The 23,626-nt window shown below is 34.5% G+C and overlaps 1 protein-coding gene across 1 annotated transcript; it reads left to right on the forward strand.

Annotated features, from left to right (window-relative positions):
• The first annotated feature begins 241 nt into the window (after positions 1-241).
• LOC122004682 (histone-lysine N-methyltransferase EZ1-like) lies at positions 242-22,999 on the forward strand. The gene is made up of 9 exons (XM_042559532.1): positions 242-579; positions 7,599-7,700; positions 7,776-8,092; positions 8,765-8,926; positions 21,494-21,578; positions 21,738-21,893; positions 21,992-22,039; positions 22,109-22,177; positions 22,280-22,999. The coding sequence occupies exons 1-9, from the start codon at positions 526-528 to the stop codon at positions 22,997-22,999; spliced, it is 1,713 nt and encodes a 570-aa protein (XP_042415466.1). The 5' UTR covers positions 242-525.
• The last annotated feature ends 627 nt before the right edge of the window (positions 23,000-23,626 follow it).

The following is a 23,626-nucleotide window of genomic DNA, read 5'->3' on the forward strand; positions in this document are numbered from 1 at the left end:
TTTCTCTCTCCTATGTGATATGCGAGATCTTCTTGTTTACAAATTACAAATAGAGAATGATCCAATATCTTTAATTGATAAATTATAATGAATTCTATCTATTTAATAAGATAAAATTTATTATAATAAATTAATCGATGTAATTAATCATCCTCCCATCCTCAATTTATGAACTAAGGATACAAGTGGGACGCAAGATATATACACACACGTTGACAACATACGAAGTTTTTGTCTATGGGCGAGAACGCGGTCACAGGGGACGGCCGCAGCCCATTTGCTGGGCTCTAATTACCCCCCAAATCCACTTCCCTCATTCGCCTGCCCGCCCCTCTGCGGCGTGCCACAGGTTCAAACTCCGCCCCGCTTCCTCACCAGCGACCCTTTTCTCTCTCATTCTCGCGCCCCGAGGCCTGACATTAGGGTTTCTCCTCCATCCCAACCCCAAATTTCTCCCGCCGACGGATCTACGTTCTGTAGTGATTGCGCCGGTCGTTGGCGTTGCTTGGCTTGCTGGAAGCCGCCATGGCTTCTAAAGATTCATCTTCCGCTTCCGCTAAACCCTCGCAGTCTCAGCAGGTTACTATTCTCTTCTCCTCTCCTCGGTATTGGTTCTGCAGTTTGGTGTTTACTACTTTGTGTGCCGAGATCTTTGGTCGCTTGTTTCGAAATCGGTGAGATTTCTAGCTGCATTGCTCTGGCTGATGTTGTTTGCTGCTTGGGTTCTACTATTATTTTTTTCTTTCCGTAAAATGCCAACGGGAGCAGGTGTAGTGTAGTTGAAGCTAAGCTAGGGTTGTTAATTATGGTCGCCTTTTGATTGAAGTTGGTAAGGCCTTGAGTTGTTTTCTCCTAAAGAGAGTTCAATCAATTTGTAGAGGTCCATAAGAAGAGCACCCAACTTTGTCCAAGCATATTTATCCAATAAAGGAAAAACCAACTGCTAGCTCAACTAACTTCTCTTGCTCATAATCAGTTCAAACTTGCCTGAATAAATAAAATGTTTTTTATTTATGAACTTTTAGGCATACTATAAATAATTTCAAACAAATAATTTATATTTGTTAATGTGTATGGAAGTGATGCAAAAATTTCAATATTTAATTTATGAATGAAACTTTGCATGTGTGTATATATATCTTTTAGGCATACTATAAATAATTTCAAACAAATAATTTATATTTGTTAATGTGTATGGAAGTGATGCAAAAATTTCAATATTTAATTTATGAATGAAACTTTGCATGTGTGTATATATATAAGCAAACTTGTAAATGAGCTTTGTCTTGTGAAATGTCCATGAATATTTAATGAGTTTTGTTCACAAATCACAAGTAGTGCTTATGAAGAGTTTACGAATCTGCTCATGAACATTAAGTGGCCGAATTTAATAATGTTCATGCTCAGCTAGGTTATTAATCCAGCCCCAAATGGTTATGCTTCTTTGCCCATTGTTTCCAAGGAACCTAAACTAATCCTTACAGAGTCAAACATCAATATAATTCATGAAGTTTTTGTTTCTTTGAAGCCCCAAATTAGGCTACTGATTTTCATCTCCACATTGTGGAAGAGATACAATTACTGCCATCTTGAAAAGTATGTATCTGTTATCATATACGGTTATTTTGTTATGAATAATCTTTTTCTCATAAAGCTGAGTTTATTCAGTGATTCCAAGTTAGCTACAAGGTGATTATCTTCTTCAAATTTTCAAGCTAGTTATAATATGTCTTTTCTAAGGTCATTGCAAATCATTGATGATTTTATGAACTCACAATACTTCAGTGTTTATTAAAATATTCAAGGTTTAAAACATGTGGTTGTGTGATATTAAATACCTTTTTAGTAGTTATTAGCATTGACATACTTCAATGCTTTGCATCCCTCAAATGCTTCATGCCATCTTTCTCTGATTTTCATAGACCTTGATCTATCGAGTAACCAATACATTTGCCCATGCCAGGTTTCAATATATATCTTGATCAAGTGTTGCACAACTTTGTACACATTAAATATGAATATGATTCTAACTTAAACTATTTTCTTAAACATCAAAACTCAATGATGGATCCTTATCACAGGAGGTTCAACAGAAAGTATCAATAAATAACCCAAAAAATGTAAATGATAATAACAACCACACAATACTAAATGACTAGGAGAATGATGGGTCTTACCACTGTATTGAACACATCCATCACCATGTGCAATCTTCACTATCATTGAGTGTCTCAACTCAAAAGGAAACAATCAAAAATATGAAAAAAAGTTGCTATATTTCCTACCAAAACTACCAGTAACTTAGATGACTTGCATGACTTTAAACCAATGACACAACTTTATCTCCATCTCTGAATCTTCTATTGCCCTGTGCTTCCTCCCACATATAGACATGGATGCAACAATAAAATGACAACAACCAGCGTATTAGTTTAAGTCAATGATGCTTTCTTTCAAGTAATACAAATAATCCTAGCAATTCAACGACCAAGTAATGAGCTGAGCCATGATTTAACAACTTGCATATGACCAAGGCATAATTCCAGAGGTATAAAATATGTAAACAATAAAACTGATAACTAGTTAGCTTAATTAGATGTAACTTGGCTAAACATTAAGATTATTTTATTCAAGGCTCAAAATCTTTAGCTGTGTCGGAGTTTAGTTTTTTGATTGAAGTGATATTGTTTTTGGTATTATGTTAACGTATTGATGTATGGTGTCAGTGACAAATTAGAGGCAGAAGGAGGAAAAAAATAAAAAATAAGGTAAAACAACTAGTTTAAATAATTCAATTGGTGCAGATTTATAGTATAGAGTTTTGGTGATTTATCGAAATAATATGTTTTGACAATGCTGCCAAGTTTGGCACAAGATTGTAAACCATGATTTCATTTGTACTTTTCAATCATTAAGAAATTCCCTATTGAACAATGATAAAACAATAATAATAATTATAGTATAAAAACATAAACATGGGGCTAAATGCTTCAACTTATGCATACTACATAGATGCCAAAAATATATTAATAAGGCTGACATGAAAATAATATAAGGTTGACGCCATTTATGAACTTAAGTTGACGACATTAATGTATTTAGGTTGAATTTAGGCAAACATCATGAATGAGATAAGGTCAATGCCTTAATGTATTAGGGTCGACATCCATAATTCACAATAGATAGACACTATCATGTTAATTTTTTACCATACAAGTACATTAATTAAAAATTTACCTCAACCAATCGACTACGCCCAACTTATTGTAGGGCTTGAGGGCATTTCTTATTTGTCTTAAATGCAATACCTCCTATATATAAGAAATTCTATGCACTATTCCTCTCCAATTTAGTACAACCATTCTATTAATTGTACAGCCATTAAATTGTTATCAGTAACTTCTAAGTTGAAAGAAAATACTCATTATAAGAACTAGATGACCTAAACTAGCCTCTATCATGATGACCTCATATCTATACAAGATTGGTCCTTCCATCAAAAAGTGGCTTCCTCTTTTGGCATTTTCAGATATTGAGGGCATTGAGGTTTCCACTAACATAAGAGCCAAACTCCTATCCTTAGAATTCCACACATTCATCTTAGGGTTCAAATAAATCTTGACAAGCATGAAAACTTAGATTTAAAGTCTTATCCAATCAAAACCTAGACTTTTATTGAAGGATAAGAAGAGGAGAGGGAGTCTACAACTTGTTCTAGAGGCTTTCATTGACCATGGAAGAAGGTAAGGGAAAGGTGTATAGAAGAAGAGAGAGATGGGTGTTTCAACTACAAGAGAGGGAAGGGTTTCAACACCCTGAGGAAGATTTAGTTTCTCTCCTCACGCATATCCATTTGAATTGCCCCTACTCTTAAGTGGGGAATTATTCCATTAAGGCACATTTTACATACATAATCAATGATTTTTATTCGTAAAAACACAATTACGCACCCTCTAATTTAGTAAAACTTCTATTAGCCCTCCTATACTAAATGAAATGAATCCAATTCTTTCGCCAAATTGGCTAGAGTAAAGCAAATTCACATATAATGCCCACGATAACCTTTTATAAGTCGTAATCATGAGCTAAACACTTCAATAGGATCACGCTCACCATGGTCAAACAAATCAATGCTCTACTATGCTTGCCTATAGGGTTTCTTCACTTCTTTATTGTAATTTCCATGCTTGTTAGATACAACCCAAGTCACTTGATCACTCATTCCTTGTTATCATCCATTTGCTTGCGTTCATATTCACTATGAAATTGAGTAGATGAAATGCATGAATGTTTTGATCAAGGATTAAAGTGCTGAGCTATGCTTGTCTGCACAAACGGAAATTGTTCTGTCCTCTAATTGGAACGCAAGATGATATTAGCACAACAAGATGACATTAGAGCTCTAATAGTGGCAGTTGTATGCGGTGGAAATAAAGGGACAAGAGGAACAGAGAGAGTAGGAGAGAGAAGGGGTGATGGAGGAGAGGGGAGAAAAGAATTGGGGATCAATAACAGGTAGGCTGCTAGTAGTGGGCAGTTGGAGGCAAGTGACAAGCTAGCAAAAGGGCAAGGAGAGGAGGAGAGTACAAGAGAGAAATTAAATTCCTAACTTTTTAAAAATTTCACTAATCTAATTAAACATCATCATGTTTGACTATCATACATATATAAATTTGGTTTGGCTTGAATTGACTAAAATAAATCTAAATTAAACTCATTTTAAACCCACATGATTCTAATCACCTATGTTTACCCGATGGGTTCTATTTAACCTAAATATTTAGGGGGCGTTTGGTTTAGGGAAATAAGAGTGGGAAATGGGAATAACAATCATTGATTGTCATTGTTGATGTTTGGATTATAGGAATGGAAATACAAATAAGGGAATGAATCCTTATAATTGGGTAATGACTCATTCCCATGCCTCCCCCCTTCAATGAGTCATTACTCTATTTTCAACAATCAAAATATTCCATTATTCCAAAAATACCCTTGGCCCAAAATTAATTTTTTTTCCTTAATATCAAATATCAAAATATATTTATTTAATTTTTCTTTCATATCACTTTTTCTCTCTCATCATATTTTCTCTCTCCTCATTTTATCACCCACTTTCTCTCTCCTTAATCTCTCTCATCACATTTTCTTTCCTTTTTTTCCATTACACATACTCTCTCCTTAATATCTTCCATCACACTCTCGTCCCTCTTTTTTTTCTCATCACACTTTCTCTTTCATCATACTTCCTCTCTCATCATACTTTCTCTCTCCTCAATCTCTCACATCACACTCTCTTTTCTCTTTCTTCTCATCACACTTTCTCTCTCATCATGCTTTCTATCTCATCACACTTTTTCTCTCCTCAATTTCTCCCATCACACTCTCTCTCTTTTTTCTCAACACTTTTTCTCTCATCACGTTTTCTCTTTCATCATGTTTTCTCTCTCCTCAATCTCTCCCATCACATTCGCTTTCATATTTTTTCTTATCACTCTTTATCTCTTATCATACTTTCTCTCTCCTCAATCTCTCCCATCACACTCTCTCTTATTATTTTTTCTCATTACACTTTTTCTCTTTTCATCCTCTCTCATCATATTTTCTCTCTCATCTTCTATCATCATGCTCTCTCTTATCACACTTTCTTTCCTCATTTTCTCTTATCATACTTTTACTCTCTTCATTCTTTCTCGTTATATTTTCTCTCTCATCATATTTTTCTCTCACATTCAACTTTTTCTCACATCTAATTTTTTCTTTTATTTTCCTTTAAGGGTAAAAAAGGAAATTTTAATTTATTCGGATAGAAAATATTCAACTAACCAAATATTGTTTTTAAGAGTGATATTCATGCTCATACCCATTCTCATTCCACAATACTATGATTCTTATTCCGATTTCTTTTCCTAGGAAAGAACCAAACGCCCCCTTATTTGACATCTAAAACCCAAATATAGGTTTAATTTAGCTCAATTAGTGTTTACATTTTTTAAAAAATTTAAAATAGGATAGAATTTGTATCAACGAGTATTCTTTTGTATAATCTAACTTTTGTGATGTCAAGATAAATAGACAAAATCATGTGACTAAGCGATGGAAAAATTAGGATTTAACGAGCTCATGTCGAGCTTTTTCTCTACATCTTTTGCTAGCTTTGATTGAATAAAATTTATTTGATTAAGTTAAGAAAATAATTTATTTATTTTTCTTTGATTACTTTTAATTTATTCATTAAAATATCATTAAAGATATAAGATGATTGTAATAGATGTGCATTGATGGGATATATATTAAATTTATTTTTAAAAAATGTTTATGTAGTTCAATATAAAGGTATATTTTTTTTTTTAAAATTCAAATTTAATTTAATCATAAAGTTTTGAATTCAAAATTTCAAATTTAATTGGGTTGAGTTAGAGTTGAACTTTATATTTTTCATTTTTATAAATTTATACGTATCAAATTAAATACAATTTAGTTATAAAATTTAAAATATAATTAATCCCAAAAAATAATATTTTACATCTCCAAATTTTGATAAAGTTTGGATCTCTTTATAGTATTTCACATCCTTGAAGGGGAGTTTTGCAGCAACAAAAAGTTGTTATTGTGTGACTTGATATTCGTGAGTTTGAATCGTGGAAACAACTTCTAGTAATGTAGGAGAAGATTGTGTACAATTGACTCTTCCTTGGGGTCCTCATTGGACCGGGCTGTCCCTTTTTTAATCAAATTTAAAATTGCTCCAATGTTACAAAATCTGAAAACTAAACATACCTTACTTTATAGAAGACCAAGGAATATCTCAATTTCTCATTGCTTATTTCCACATTCTCCCTTCAAAACTTGAGTAGATTTTAAGTATACAATTTATGAGTAAAGGCTGTAAAGCTAAAATTAAAACACAATTGGCGTTTACTAGCAATTTAATTAATTATTAAGTAAATAATTAATTAGTTAATTAGAACTTTCAACTTATGCGCAATAAAATTAATTATGTTATCATTATTAATTCAATTAAATAAGTATTGAAACAAGACTAGCATGACACAATATATTACTGAAAACGTAGTAGAGATTGATATTAAACCTTGGTTTTGACTAATGAGAATCAGTTGATATGAAAATAGTAAATAAATTAAGAAAGCTGAATGTGTTGCACTACATTTATGCAAATTTACACCAGCCCTTTCAACAAAACTCTGTTTGATCTGGAGGGTGATAATCTGTCTTTGGATTCTTCAGGCAAGAAAGCTAGAAATGAATTGATATGAGCGAATGTCAATCTTGTTTATTTATCTAGGTTGAAAACTCATCTTTTAGTTTTCCTTAGAGGAAAATTTTGAAATTTTTTATTCTGTAGTGGTTGCCCAATCAATTGTTTTTCTTGGAAATTTTGTGATGACCTGCAAAGAAAATGATCCAGTTAATTACTCAATTTAAAGATTTAATTCTTAGGGTTAGGACTGATGCAATTGTAATTAATTTTCTATACCAGTGTTTTTTTTTTTTGCAAGAATTGCTAATATTACTTGCATAAACAATTTTTACTTTGCTTTGAAATCCTGTGAATTCATATTCTACTTTTTCTGTTGCAGATTGCTGCGGTTGGAGAAGAAAACTACACTCCTGCAGATGTTATGGAAATTATTGATTCCTTGAAGAAGCAAGTGTTTTATGATCGTCGTGTTTACATTAAGGTTCAAATTCTGGGATTCCAATGTTAATTGAAAATTGTTAAAATTTTATTCCTGATGTTTCTTCTTTTGTTCCAGAAAAAAATGGAAGAGAACAAGCAGAGTCTCATTAACATGACACAACTGGTTTATAATCTATCGTTCAGAAATTGTTCGGATCATAATAATGATTTACATGCAGATTTATTAACTAGGAGACAAGATGACGCCTTATGTACACTAAATAGTCTTGAACAATCAGGAGAAAAGGATAGTGGTAGTTGCCAAGAAGAAAGTTCATATGCATCCACAGCTGTTCTTATTGGCAACAATTTTGGTGGAAAGAATGTTCAATTGATCAAACTGCCTGAAGTGCCAAAATTACCTCTCTATACTACATGGATATTTTTAGACAGGTATATCTGCATAACAGTGACTGATTACAATGCCTCCTCAATTATACTATATGCAGATAGAAGGCTTATGAAATAGGTAGAAACAAGGTTTTGATATAGTTGCACATACATAGAGATATTCATTATGTAATGAGAGTTGTTTTTCTCACATACCTTGTTATCAAGGTGGCAATTCAAATTCCCTTTCCTTAAAGCACTAAACATTATCTTTTTAGTTCATAACTGTTTATCTATTTTTGAAAGGAAGCATCGGTCTGTTAAAGGATGTGGTCAGATTATGAATTCTCCTTAACTTTGTGAGACTACTTGCCAAAAGATATAGAGCTCTAGCTTCTCCTGTCTGATTAGCTTTTAACATGATTATAATTCTCCCTTGTACTGATCAGGCTGAGTAGTCATCTGATTACATACCAGATTTTACAAGCTTGTACAAATGTTGGAGAGATGGATAAAATTTGAATATATTTGTAGAAGTTTTTAGACTTGGGTGTATCCCTTTGTTTATTTTTACTGCAAATTTGAGAGGAACAAGGAAACCTTTTCACTGCATCCAGCTTTTTGTTTTCTCTTTCTTTTTTAAGTTTGACATAAAAGGTTGTTTTGGAAGAATGCCTTCAATGATCACTTAAATCTGTGTGGCTAATTGTATTCAATTAAAATTTTGTTTTCTAGGAACCAAATAATGACTGAGGATCAGTCAGTAGTTGGTCGTAGAAGAATTTATTATGACCACAATGGTGGTGAAGCTTTAATCTGTAGCGACAGTGAGGACGATATTGTCGAGGAAGAAGAGGAGAAAAAAGAATTCGGGACTATTGAAGATTTCATTATTCGGTTGGTTATGCTCTAGTCTCTTCTGTATGATCTTTTTTTTTTAATTTTGTTATGTTGGTCATGCTTTGCACAATGTCACTGCTTGATTTTCTTGCCATCTTATATTTTTTAAGTCCTATTTACATTGTTCTTTTGTACACCTTTATTCTGTTAGGATAATGAAGCATCATCATGTTGCCATTCTTAAAATCATTGTACTCACCCACTGTTTCAATGATTATAAATTGATAATCTCTGCCCCCAGGGCACAACGCAGTTGGTAAAGGTTTGGCGGTGAATCCATGAAGCAAGGATTCAATTCCTGCTGGGCATATGCCTGCGATCAAAATTTTCGTGTGCGTGGTCACCAACTCCGGAACCACTCATGCTTCGTGTACGGGGAGTGGGGCCAAGCCGTACACCTTAGGATTAGTCAGCGTAAGCCGGACACGGACACCTAGCGAAAAAAATTTTTGATAACCTGCACATTGCACAAAAGCTGTGACAACTTTATTTATAATAACATTTTAATAGAAACTTAGCGTGACCGAAGATTAATTCATATGAAAGATAGTGAACTTATGAAAATGATATGAAGTCTATTTTTTTTTTTTGACAATATTGGTTAGATGGGTGAAATGGATAAATTAACTTATTTATACTATGGGTGGGAATTGGAAACAACCTCTTGCAAAGTAAGGTAAGTCTGTGTACAAGGTTATAAAATTCACTAGGTGCTAGTCGGGTGCCAGAACAGCGCCTAGAGCCTAGATCGCTTTGGGGGGGACTAGGCGTCGTTAGGCGGATTCTACAGTATCAACATAAATTACATAATAAATCATATACTATAACTCTAACACAATAACATCAAATTTAAAATGAATTCAAAATTACACAACTAATAAAATATCATATATTTATTCTATTTCGTCTCTATAATTTTCAACAACTTGTTCTTCATCGGACACAAACTTAATATCATTGATCCTCTTCTTCAGATGCAAAATCATCTTCGTGAAGTTCTCTCACTCTAGAGCTTCTTCGAAATTGTAGATTTTCATCTGCTCCACTTACTTCATCAACCATTTGCCAAGTGAGCCCGCAACCTAGTTCAACTTCATCATCTCTCCCACCATCCACAATTCAACCTTCTGCATTTGAAGCATCTTTTGCAAGAAGGACATCGACTCCTTTCTCTTTTTTGTCTGTTCAACAATCTAATATTAAATTGGATAAATATTTGATTGTTCAATCCATCCAATCTATTTCTTTTCTTTGTATGAATCTTAAAAAAAAGAATAAATATTATAGTCAGTAACATGAATATAAACTTTAAAAATTAATACTTTACATTAATTAAAGACTTAAAGTTTAAAACTTACTCCTTTAAATGCACTCCAATTTCTTTCACAGCCAGATGAACTTGTAGTTAATGAAAATTTCCTCAATGCCACTCTTAGCAAGTTGGGTGTGTGGGCATTGTATGTACTTCACCGTGCACATGGATCAAATGTATCATCATTTTTTTTACATGCTTTTGCTACTAATATTTTTTCAAATAACCCAGTCTTGTCTTTATATTTTACAAATTCCTTATTAATAATTATATTTTGTAGATCAAACTGCATGTAAAATTTTCATGCATTCAAAAATCCCCATCGCGACCTCCTCATAAAGAGCAATAGAATTATCTTTATATTGAAAATAGGGATCCAACAAAAAGGGAGTGGTATGCAATGATGTATCAAGTCTTTCCTTCATTTTTAACTAATAATCAGTATGATAGGCTGATAATTTGATTCTACATTGTTCAGGGCCACTTTGATGTCTTCTTTAGCTTGAAGAAGCTCCCCATATAGAAATCGATGATTTTCTATCTCCATCTATCAATTCAAGAATTCTTACCAAAGTGACTCCATTCCAAAAACTTATGCTCGTCATAATGAAGTAAGCCAATTTTCCTTTGTTTGTTTTGACCATTTAAATTTCTCCCACATATCACGTGTAAACATGACCCTTAAGCTAGATTTTTCTTCAATCAAATTTTGCAATGAGGAAATTTGATGCAAACCTGGTAACTCCGGGCCGAACTGTCTCTCTTTTTCGTGAAACTTCTCATCAATGACAAAGTCTTAGCATAAATGAAAATGGTAAAAGACTTGGCTTGCTCAATAACCTTTTTATATTGTGGAAGCTTGCCAATACTTTCAAACATGAGATTAATGGTGTGAGTTGCACATGAACTCTAAAAGATCCCACGTTGTTTTTCTCTCATCAATTTAGCTACAACCATATTGTTGGTGGCATTGTCAATTATAATCTGAATAATATTTTGAACTCTTATTCAACACACTTGTCAACATATTCAAAAATAAGTTCAGCTGTATGTGCCTCGTCTGAAGATTTCTTAGACTCTAAAAATGTAGTACCCTCCTTGCAATAAACACACAAATTTAAGATGCTTTTTCTTTTTCTATCATTCCATGCATCTGTCATGATCGATTACTTATTCTTTGCCCTTTCTTCTTCATATTTCTTTAGTAGTTGCTTTGTTCTTTTAATTTTGGCTTTTAATAGTGGCTCCCTAAGTTGATGTTGAGTTGGAGGCTTGAATTCTGGTCCAAATTGACCAATTGCCTCCATTAGTTGCTTAAAGTTATCATTATCAACAACATTGAATGAGATTCCATTTTCATGAACCCATCTCCCAACATATTGTTGAACTTGTTGAGTTCTCTCTTTGAAGAAGCATCATTTATATTTTTTTTGGCGAATCACTTTACTTTTACTTGAACTTACATTTTCTTGAGCAATTATCGATGTATATCTATCCATGAGGCCAAGTGGAAGAAGTTTTTTAATTCTATCTCTTCAATTTCAAGACCTTCGTCTAGAGAAATAGTCACCTCTGCTCTACAACTTTATTCTTCCCGTTGGCGCTACTCGAAATTTCGTTCTGTTTCCCGTACAAAAATTTGTACAAGCACATAACTTTTCCTAGCAACCCATGTGTTTTTCAGAAGTTAAACTTGGATTGCAAACGAAACTTAACATTATTAATCCAAGTTCAACCCATGTGTTCATCAGAAGTTAAACCATATTACAGAAGTTGATTAAATATCTATTTCAAGGATTGACTTCCAGGTCGTTGGCGAGGCACTCGACCTTCTTGGGTATGGGATCATCCATCACTTCCTAGTCAAAGTCTTTCAAAGAAATTGAATATTTAAATTCCTTACAGTAAACCCTAGGTTAAACTATAGATACCTCAATCAAAGCACAAGATCACTAGCCTCTTATGTTGGTACTTCAGGATTCATACAAAGGAAAAATAAACTAGTACACAGCGGAAACAGTTAACTAATTATACCTTCCTTTGTAGCTTAAAGACCTCTTGATTTTCTGCTGTATTCCTCTCCTCCTGTTGGACGTCGTGTGGGCGACGATATACCAAGACGCAAAAACCACCCAAGTCCTTCTTTCTTCCAAGACTTTCGGCTACCAAGGGATCAAAGTTAGGAACACCACCTCTTGTTCTTCTTTCTTCCTTGCAACCCGCCGACCACAAGATGGTTGAAGCCTTTTGATGCCGTCGGCCTTAGGTGAGAAAGCAAGGGGAAAATAAGAATATGAGGGGGTCGGCAGAATAAAAGAGGAATAAAAATTGTGTAGATGATTATTTCCTCTAAGGCACCATCTATCCTCTTTTATAATTCTTGGTAATGGCTAAAAAGGAATGATTTTAACAACAATTAAAATCTCGTTTTTAAATTTCCTATTGTGGATGGCTACAAAAGGAAAGTTTTAAAATTAAAAATCTTTCTTTTAAACATTGTAGATGGCTATAAAAAGGAAAGATTTTTAAAATTAAAACCTTTATTTTAAATCATGGTTACAAAAAAGGAAAATTTAACAAAAATAAAATCTCTCTTTTAAATCATTGTAGATGACTACAAAAGGAAAGATTTTTTAAATTTAAAACTCTTTTAAAACCATGTGGATGACTTCAAAAAAGGAAAGTTTTTAAAATTTTAAATCTCTCTTTTAAAACTTTGTAGATGACTACAAAAAGAAAGATCTAAAAAATTAAAAACCCACTTTTAAACTCATCTTGGCCGGCCCCTTGCTTGGGCACCAAGCAAGGATGTGGCCGGCCATAAGGTTGACTTGGGTGGATGCGAGGCTTTATACATAGAGGCTACAATATTGACCTAGAGGAGGAATTGGTTTTGGCCTTTTGATGAGCTTGAGCTTCCTGTGTTCGACCTGAACACCCAACTCAAGTTCATTAATAATAATTCATACCACTAAAGAGTTATTATTGAACTACCGCACCAATCCCATATTACATTATGGGCTCCTTCTTATCATGAGTGCGTTAATCTCCATGTGTTTAAGATATCGAATGCCCATTAATTAAATGAGTTATTGACAACTCACTTAATTAACATCTAGCTCCAAGAGTAGTACCACTCAACTTCATTATCATGTTGGAACTAACTCCACCTGCAGGGTTTACATGACAATCCTTATGAGTTTCTCAAGGGGACATCATCTTAATAAATAGGACACAGTTTCTTTCTATAATCAACAACACACCATATAAATAATATTATTTCCTAATTTATCGGGCCTATTGATTTAACGAATAAATCTTACCCTTTGATAATTTAAATAAATAAATACTAAGTACATGCGCTTGTTATTATATCGGGATTAAGAGTGTGCACATCCATAATAACAGAGGTTTTGTTCTTTTATGCAGTCAATATAAAAGGAACAACCTCAAATGGTCATTCTCTATACACACATAGTGTACTAGTGTAATTTTATAGTCAAGATAAATTAGTACCAAATTACACTACAACCATTCCAATGGTTTGTCCCAATCCATTTTGATTGTGAGCTTCTATTTATAATTTATAAGGAACTGATAACATGATCTTCTGTGTGACATCACACACCATGTTATCTACAATATAAATTAAATGGATAACTACATTTAACTAAATGCAGACATTTGATCAATGTGATTCTCATTTCAAAATAAATGTTTATACAAAAAACTAGACTTTTAGTATACATTCTAACACTTCCATTATTTTATTCATCTCTGCTCTACAACTTTGTTCTTCTATTATTTTGTTCTTCATCTCTGCTCTACAACTTTGTTCTTTCATTATTTTATTTTTGCTTTCTTTTCCTCCCCTCTAAAATAGTTTGTTTGCACTTATTTTTATTTTTTTGAGATGTTTTCGACAACCAAATACATTTTTAGATATATTTCCTATATGCTCCTTGATCATATATGCTTCCCCGACATCGTTTTTCCCCATAATTTATATTGAACTTTGTCGAGGTTTTTAGGATCAATCAACATTCCAAACTTCCATCCGATGTCATTTGACTTTCTCCTAAGAATTCCAAATTCGAGTTGAGTGACGGATGTTGTCGAAAATGGATTGCTTGCCATTGTAATATATTGTCAATAACTTAATTGTGATAACCTGAAAAGTGATTTAAGAATAAATTTAGGAACTTTGGAATCATTAATAAGTCTAAGAAAAAATTATATATAAATTAATTAAGATAATTTTATATAAAATATTAAGATATAATCATATGGTACAAAATAACAATAGAGAGCCTACATAAAATATGACAAGCTCCCATGGTTCTAAAGTACAAGATAGTCATATAAAAAGAAAAAAACTCTAGGAAAGATTAAGAAATTGAACTAAAAAAACGGTCCATACAGTTTTCTCTTTCAAGTTCCAAGATTTAGATATTCCAAAGATTAACATGAAAAAAATTGAAAAACATGAGAAAAAAAATGAAAGATGGAAAAAATGTACCTTTTCAGCTATCAGTAGGACTGCAGACTGGTCAATGATGAAGATGAAACGATATTCCATAGAAGAGACATTAGAAATGATTTAGAGAAATAGTAGAGCGCATATTAGGTTTTTAGTTTTCTACTTTTCTTGTTTTTGTGTTGACGTTTAATTGTAGAACATAGACAACTAGGCTTTTAATTGGTAAGACAAATCCCAATTTTTTTTTTGGGCTTGTAGATTTAAAAGCCCAAAAGACCAAAAAAAAATCAGGGACACCTAGCAGCGTCCATAGGGCCATCTAGGTTGGCCGTCTAACCCGAAATTTAGAACATTGGCTGCATACAATACACCATTCTCCGGGACTTGTATTGGCGGGAGCTTTGTAAATCCTTGTACTTTGCATCCAGTGTTTCAATGATTATAAATTGACAATATTGGTTAGATATGTGAAATGGATAATTTAACTTATTTATAGTATCAGTGAGAATTGCAAACAACCTCTTGCAAAGAGGGCAAGGTTGCGCAGAATAGACTTTTCCTCGGAACTTGTATTTACAGGAGCTTTATACACCAGACTGCCCTGTTTATATTGAGTGGGAAATTAATAGAAGACAATTAAAAACTTTACTCTTGAACCAAATCAAGTAAGCCATAAAAATGGAATTCTTTTGAGATTTAATGTTTAAAATTTGATTAACCTATAATTTTGAAGTTAAACCAAATTAAAATTTGAATCAAATTGGAGAAATTTTATCTTAATGCTAATAAATTAAGTTTTATGAAGTTGGATGCATTTAGTGAGTGATGACCTAAAGACTACTATTATTCAAATTTATTAAATAACCAAATTATTAAAAGTTGGTGTTTAAAATTAAATTTAATGTGGCCGATTGCATTTGAATATAGTTTTAGTTAAAATAAATAACTTTTTTGTTAGAATGTTATCGAAATAAAGTAAAATAATTTGGATAATTTGGTTAATTTCCATTAAACGGGGTCATGGGCTAAAACTTGTGGTAAACTATAAAATCAAATTTCACTTAAAAATAATTAGGACAAATGATCTTAATATTGATTATGGAAGGAACTAGTAAGCATAAAGTTTATCTAGTAATACATTTCATTTTTTGAATTAAAACAAAGAAAAGCTATTATTAATGTTTTAACAACTCCAATAATTATTTTAAAATAACCCAACAATCACTATAAGAATATTAGCTAAACAATATGTAAGATAAAGGGTAGAGAGGTGAGTGGAGTAGGTGTTGAGTAATGGTGTTTAACGCAAATGTTAGACATTCATTTTTGTACAGAAAAAGAATAACAAAAATTATGGATTAAGATATATATATATATATATATATATAGAGAGAGAGAGAGAGAGAGAGAGAGAGAGAATCTGCTCCCCAATTGCTTGTCCGCGATCTTGTTGTGTTGAACAAAATCTCTTTGCCTGCCTTTTTTAGTCTAGTCGTGGACTTCTAGTTGTCCAACAACCCTTATTTGTCGACCATAACACCCTTACCGATGGATCGGATAGCTGGCTTGCAAATCAATCTCATTTGTTGACATGATATCCTTTCGGTCGCCTTGGTCGATTGAAATTCTATCAGCTTCGGATAACTATTCTGGATCGTTGGCCACATGTCGTCCGATCGCCCTATCCTGCACTCCGATCACCCGATCTTGCGTACATTGGATATGCACTGTTGGATCAGCTTCCATGTGGCTTCTGATCGCCTGATCTTGATGTCCGGTCGCCCGATACAATTCCAACGATAACCAACCATACAGATAATGATTATCCTATGTGTAGGTCGACTAAACTGATTGGTTTGATTGATCGAAACCATCGTTGCAGTGGTTTGAACTTCCTGACTTGTCGACTACGCCTGAGTCTGTCTATGGTTGAGACTACGCTCGTATCGAATACAAGTCACTCAACTCATCAGCTTACCTTGCACAGATTTCACTTCTCATCCCTTGGAGGCTCACTCCCCGTGTTATCCTTCTCGTTTCATCGGAGTATTCTTCTGCAGCTTCTTGTAGCTCAGATGCATCGAGTCCATCGGCTCTCTTCTTGTGTCATCATTTTCGCTCGCATCTTCTGTTAAGGTTTCGTTGTCTCCAATGCTCCTCATCCTTTCCTGCCCCTTAGGTGTCTCATACCACTCTTCACCACACTCCATCAAATCCTGATACTTGTGTGTTCTCCTAATCCTGTCTACTTAAACACACATCAGTAATAACAACAAGGCCTAATTTAAATTAATTTGATAACATATTAAAACAACCGTGGTTCAAATCACTTGGGATTTAGAGATCTTCCCTTAACCACTCGGGGTACTAATAATAAGTACCCTAGAAGATTTATTCTCTATTATGGAATTGTATGAGTTAAGAATTGCAGGAATGGTGGAAGAAGTAGAGGCTTCTAGAATAAGAGGAGTAGCTCTTTTGGCCAGCAAGAAGGGAAAGAAGAAGAAATATACCACTCCATTAGAGTGATCATTCGTATCTTCTTCCTTTATGGATATTAATGAGGAGACCTACATGGTAAGACATGTGACTAAACTTTTAGAAAATTGAATCTGGACAACAGTGACATGAAGAAAATGCTAAGGAAGAGGAAGATCAAGAGAATAGTAAGCTTCCAAAGGTGAGCAAAACAAGAAGAAGAATTCCTTGAAGGCCACATGGATGGGATGACACTTCTTCATTAGAGGAAATAGGAATTAATAATAGGCCTTGCATTGCCTCTATGGCAATTCATGATGGAGTTGTCTCAACTTCGTTTGAGGAAGAAGGAGAAGGGAGGTCGAGTGAAGGGGAGCTCAATTATGTGAATTAGCCAACATGGTAAGGTAAACAATATACCCTATGCTTTTTTAGATGCAATTTAAGTTTAACTAGGTGTTTAGGCAAAGTAAAAAAAGGGCAGCCTATTATATAAAGCTCCCACCAATGCAGGGTTCCGAGAAGTGTTAAATCACATTAGGTCTATTGTACACATCCTTATGTGCATTGCAATAGGTTGTCTCCACAACTCAAACCTATGACCACCAGGTCACACGATAACAACTTTATCGTTGTGCTAAGGCTTCTCTTCTAGTGTTTAAGCAAAGTAAAAAGGAAAAATATGCATCTTAAGAAATTAGTAGGAATTTTGGAAGGATTAGAATAATGCTACCCTTAGTGATAAATTACATGATTTGGAGGTGGAAAACAAAATATTAAGGGAACAAGTAGATACTCTTAAGTATTGCCCTAAAATATTCACTATTGACCCAAAGAGAATTTTAGCAAGAACATGCTAGATATAAGGGATCCAAGAATGAAAACACATACTATTGTTTAAGTGCTAAGGGGTAATCAAAGACAGAATCTATGTAGGGAATTCATTCCCAATGAGTTTGTAAATCTAGTTGGGCATAACCTATTTTAAGTGTCCAAATCTATTTTTTCTCAATCTTAGGGTAGTCGACCTTAATGGATCTCATTAAATATCTATTTGATATGGTTGACTTATACATAGTATGGATAGAATTGCATGTTGACATATCTAAGTTAGGAATATCTTACTTTACATCTCACACGAAATATAGGAAGAACTTGATATTTTATATTGATAAACTTAGATACTAAGTGAGACGTTAGTTGATATTGTTGATTCATAATTGATGCGGTGGTAAGGAGGGGCCCCATCCTGCGAAGGATAGTTGCCATGGTGGAGGTCAAAGTCAAGGCGATCAAGTCAATGCTCAGATATCATCGGTCGGTCGGGCGATCAGGGCAAAGCTTGGATATCATCGGCCGGTCGGGCGATCATGCCTCGATGGGGGGGGGGGAGAAGGTACCGGTTTGATCCCACCTTCGATACGGGGAGGTGACAAATGATCGACGCTCAATGGAGTATTGGACGCCGGACGGAGGAGGAGACGATGTGTAGAAGCCGGGCCGAGCAGCTACCTCGCTCGGCCAGGCAACGGGAGTCGACATTGGCAGGGCAGAACTTTGGCCGTGCGGACGTGACACAAGCACAGGGGAGTTCCGGCCAAGCGGACGGGACACAAGAACAACGAAGTTCCAGCCGAGTGGCCAACCTGCTCGACCTAGCAGCATACTCTCACTGTTATCCATTGACATCCTTTTGGGAGTTAAGTGCCACTGACACCGGGCATAGACAACAAGAAGATCGTACGGTGAGAGCTTCCATTGTCATTTCAGAGATATACTCGACCCATTAAAGTACCATGTCAGGACACTTTACTAACAAGTCTTAGGAAAACTTTGGGAAGCGCGCTCGTCTTGGGGAGCGTGCACGCGTGCTACAGGAGCTCTATATAAGGGGGGTCTAAGCATCGGTGGAGGTATGCAATATACACTATTTGTGCTACTGTTCATTCTTGTTGTTACTCTGCCTTCTATTTCATCGCCGGTGACTGACTTGAGCGTCGGAGGACCAACGTCGGGAACCCCTTCCCTGGCTCGGCACTGACGTAATCTGTGTTGTAGGTCGGAGGAGAGTCTACAGGCGGGCAGCGGAGCGCCACATCCTCAGCTTTCCATCTCATCGACTTTCGGACAGAATCAACAATGTTTAAGACATCTAGATGAACCATAGAGTATCAATATAACAATCATAAACCAACTATGGGGAAGATGAATAAATTAATGGTTTATAATTTGAAAATACAATTTAATATTTTGGAAGTGTATTTTATGCTTTGAAAGCGTTATTGCTTTCAAATGTAAGAATTCAAAATAAAGGCTTTGAACTTGATACATAATTAAAACTTTTTGAAAATTTTGAGTTTGTGTCAATTTAAAAAATTAAAATGAGCTTTCATTAAAATATATTTTTCCATGATCGATGAACTTAAAATAAAATTAGTTGGAACATTTTAGAATTTTTTTAAATTTGTGTACTTTTTCATGAATTTTTGAATTTAACACGAGATTGTAATTCAAGGAGCAGCTGATTGTGTCAGGTGAATAGGAATAGCACCAAGTTAAAGTCTACTATATTAGGAATACAAGTTTGTCTATTGTGAATTTCATGAATTTAGATTGTTTAGTGCAATCTTTTTTATGCGTGCTAAAGGGGAGAAGGAAAAAGGTTTAGGTTAAAAATTTCATTTATTGTTTTATTGGCAAATTATAATTTGATTTGAAATTTTTGGCTCTATAGGAGATTAGGTATAAGGGGAGTCTTATTTAGGTCTCAATTTTATTTTTTGATTTTCTTAATTTAAACATATTGCTAAACATTAAAAAGGAGAATTGTTAGTGCAATTAAACCCTAAGTGATTGGGATTGATCAGGATTTTTGATTTTTGAGTAAAATGTTTAAGCTACAATTGCGTATGTATTTGATATATGTATTGAGTCATGCATAACTTTTAGATATACACACGGAGATGACATGATCAAGGTTTTTTAATGGCTTGAGGTCGAAAGAGATCGGAGAATGGGACATCTGAGGGACTGTAGGACGAAAGGATTAGAGTGCAGTTGTGCTGGAGGAGGTGAACTACGTAGGTGAAGCAGGAAGGATGACATATGAAGAGCCGAGGTGAAAAGCTTGACGTGAAATGACTTGATGGCGAAGGAGTTCCAAGGCAAACTTTTAAATGAGTTGAGAGTTGATTGATTGTACTTGGAAGAGGGTAGCTCTTAACTTAGGTGACTCGATCATTAGGATGGTCATAGTCGATTCAGTTAAATGGTGGTTGAGTTGACCAAGTTGTCTATTCGAGTGAATCAACCAATGAATAGAATGTTTCTACTCATGGCTGAGTTTGGAGTTATTCAATTATTAATTAGTCCAGTTGACTGATGGTAGCTCATCAACCAACAACAATATTTCTTTCATGGCTGAGTCTATTAGACGTATCAATCGATCGATAGAAGCATATAATCGACTGAAGATACAATAGAAAAGCTAGAGAGAGTTGTGCACAACGATCAATGATTTAATGACTATGGAGTATCAATCCACTAATGGTGGAATCCAGTCGATTGATCGGTGTAAGCATAGTATAACGGTCAAGACCAACAACTAAAGGTGATGAAGGCTTATAAAAGGGGGAGCAATGAGAGCGGTTTGGAGCTATTGTTCATAGTAATTTTCTCTAATCCTTAGAACTCATTGTAACATTCTTTCTCTCTCACTCAAAGCCTAATTTTAACAACTTGTGAAAGCTTGTATGAAGGTTTTCCACCTCCGAAATAACTTCTAAAGGAGAAAAACTAGTGGGGCTTTTGGAAGTGATCTGAAGGATCATAGGCCATGGAGTGGGGCTTTCAGGAATGGCGGTTCTGAACCATTTTACATTGGCGTGCCAGCTTTTGTTTTCTTCCTTATCTTAATTTCTGCTGCATATACGTGTGTCTAAGTTTTAATTGTAGGAAGAATCACTATTAACCTTGTCTAGCATACTAGCCAATCCACCACACTGGTCCCAAAAGAAATCATAAGAAATTGAATGCCACTGTTACAGCTTAAGCAAATGCAGTGGCTTCATCCAACCTGCGCAAATTGTCTCATCTGTTGCTGATTTGGGAAAAGTGGAAGTTTGCAAGAAGGGAGAAGTGGGTTATCATATATTTTATTTCAGTTATTTATCATGTATCAGAAACATCTATGTATGTGTAGAATGTTACTTGGACATGCAATCAGTCATGTTATCATAAACAATGATATTTGTACATAGAAAATACGATCGTTGTCGTAACTATTCCATTGCAGGACGACCATTGCACGTGCTGAGCTATCCAATGTGGTTCTAGATGCTTTAGCTCAAAGCCTCGAGAAGGATTCTGCTGATATCAAGGTATGTTTCTTGTTTTCTTTGACCTGACTTGACTTAGTTATTAGTTGCATTTTTTCTGATTTGACAATTGATTGAGCCTGAACCTAGGTTTAGCTGTTTCCGATTCATTTATTGCTGGCATTTACAGAGGTGTGAAACCACACCAAACATCTTCTACAGGCGCGATCTGAAAAGTATTTGAAGAGAGAAAATAACGAAGAGTGTGTCAAAAATAGGGAAAGTGAACCTGATGCAAAACTTGATGAGGCATTTCTTGAGAAAGATCTGGAGGCAGCTTTAGATTCTTTTGATAATCTTTTTTGTCGCCGTTGTCTGGTCAGCTCCAGTATGACATTAAACAAATTTTTTTGGCTTTTTTGTATCTCCTTGTTCATTTGGATATTGAATTTTGTTTACTTGTTTCATGTTCACAGATGTTTGATTGTAGATTACATGGGTGTTCTCAGGATCTAGTATTCCCTGTGAGTCATATTGGTACATCTATAACTATAATATTTAATCTATAATTCATTAATTGGGTTCTGTATCAGGCAGAAAAGCAACATCCTTGGGTCAACTTCGATGATGGTGCTCCTTGTGGTACTCACTGCCATAGATTGGTAAAGTATTTTGCTATATTTGCTTTGACATGACATAAGCTTGGCAAACTTGGTTTTACTATAAACTCATATATGTTTTTTTAATAAAAAAACTTTGATCAGGCTTCTAAATCAGAAAGTACAGCTACAACAAATTCTCAAATGCCCCATGAGCTTGAAGAGCTAGTTCACTCGGCCAGCAGTCCTGGGGCAGAACCTTCTCCAAGAAGGAAAGTTAAAGCTTCCCTAAGGAGGGCAAAGTCTCATCCAAGTGAAAGTGCCTCTTCAAATGCAAAGGTTGTTTCTGATAGCAGCGAGTCTGATATGAGAAACAATCAGGATAATGTTTCTGTTCAGCTCTGTTCGTCTCCATTACGAAATAAGCAACATGGAAAATCAGGAGCCAAGAAGAAGACCAAACGGGTTGCTGAACGGGGTCTTATTTGCATAAAAAAGAAACAGAAAAAAATGATGCAATCTGATGCTGATTCTCTTGTTAGTGGATGCCTTGTTGCACGAGATATGAAACTCAGATCAGATACACGAAATGACAGTAAAAGTTCCAGCTCATCAATGACAAATAGACCAAGTATGAGAAATAAGAGAAATTTTGTAGCGCAAGAGGAGGGTAATATGAATCCTAAATTTGATGAAGCACAAAAAAATGATATTTTCCAGACATCTAAGGATCCTTCAGTAACTGAAGGTGATGAAAGTGAAAGAAAAGAAGAGTTTGTCGATGAAAACATCTACAAACTTGAAAAGGGTGATTGTAAACCCTGGAAGATCATTGAGCAGGGTCTCTTTCTTAAAGGTTTAGAAATTTTTGGAAAGAACAGGTAAACCTTAAATGTGATATTTTCTAATGATTCTTGTCTGAATTAATGATCTACTGCATTTTATAAAAAAAATTATGAAAATTATTTTTACATTTTTTTTTCCAAAGTTTGGTATATGTAAAAGTTTTCGTGAATTGGATGATTCCCATACAGAATGAAAAATTTGTTTGCATGGAACAATTATTATTATGAATGGAGCAAAATATGAGTGAAAACTTTTAAGTTTGCAATTTATTTGTTTCTTACTTTCTTCATTTTGTTAGCTTGCATCAATTTTTGTTGGTTGTTCTGACCCTGGCTCGCCAGCTCAGTCCACTAGGTCACCATCCCTTATTTTCTCATTCTGAAAAGTTCATACTGTTCAAAGATGAGTGTCGTGCATAGGTGGACTTACCTTATCCTTGTGGGCTTGATAGATATTCATTTATTTAAACATTATAAATTCATTGGAACTAAGAAGTCAAATCTAGATCAGAACAATATGTGGTCCAGAAATATGCAGGGTGACTCATCTAGTCTATTATTTGAGTTCTTGTTTGGTTCAACTGCATGATGGCAATGAACATAAGCTACACAAGGATCCATTTGCATACTTATATCTAGGTGCCAATGAAATTACAATGACAACTTT

Source organism: Zingiber officinale, chromosome 7B, assembly GCF_018446385.1.
Source record: "Zingiber officinale cultivar Zhangliang chromosome 7B, Zo_v1.1, whole genome shotgun sequence".
NCBI lineage: Eukaryota > Viridiplantae > Streptophyta > Magnoliopsida > Zingiberales > Zingiberaceae > Zingiber > Zingiber officinale.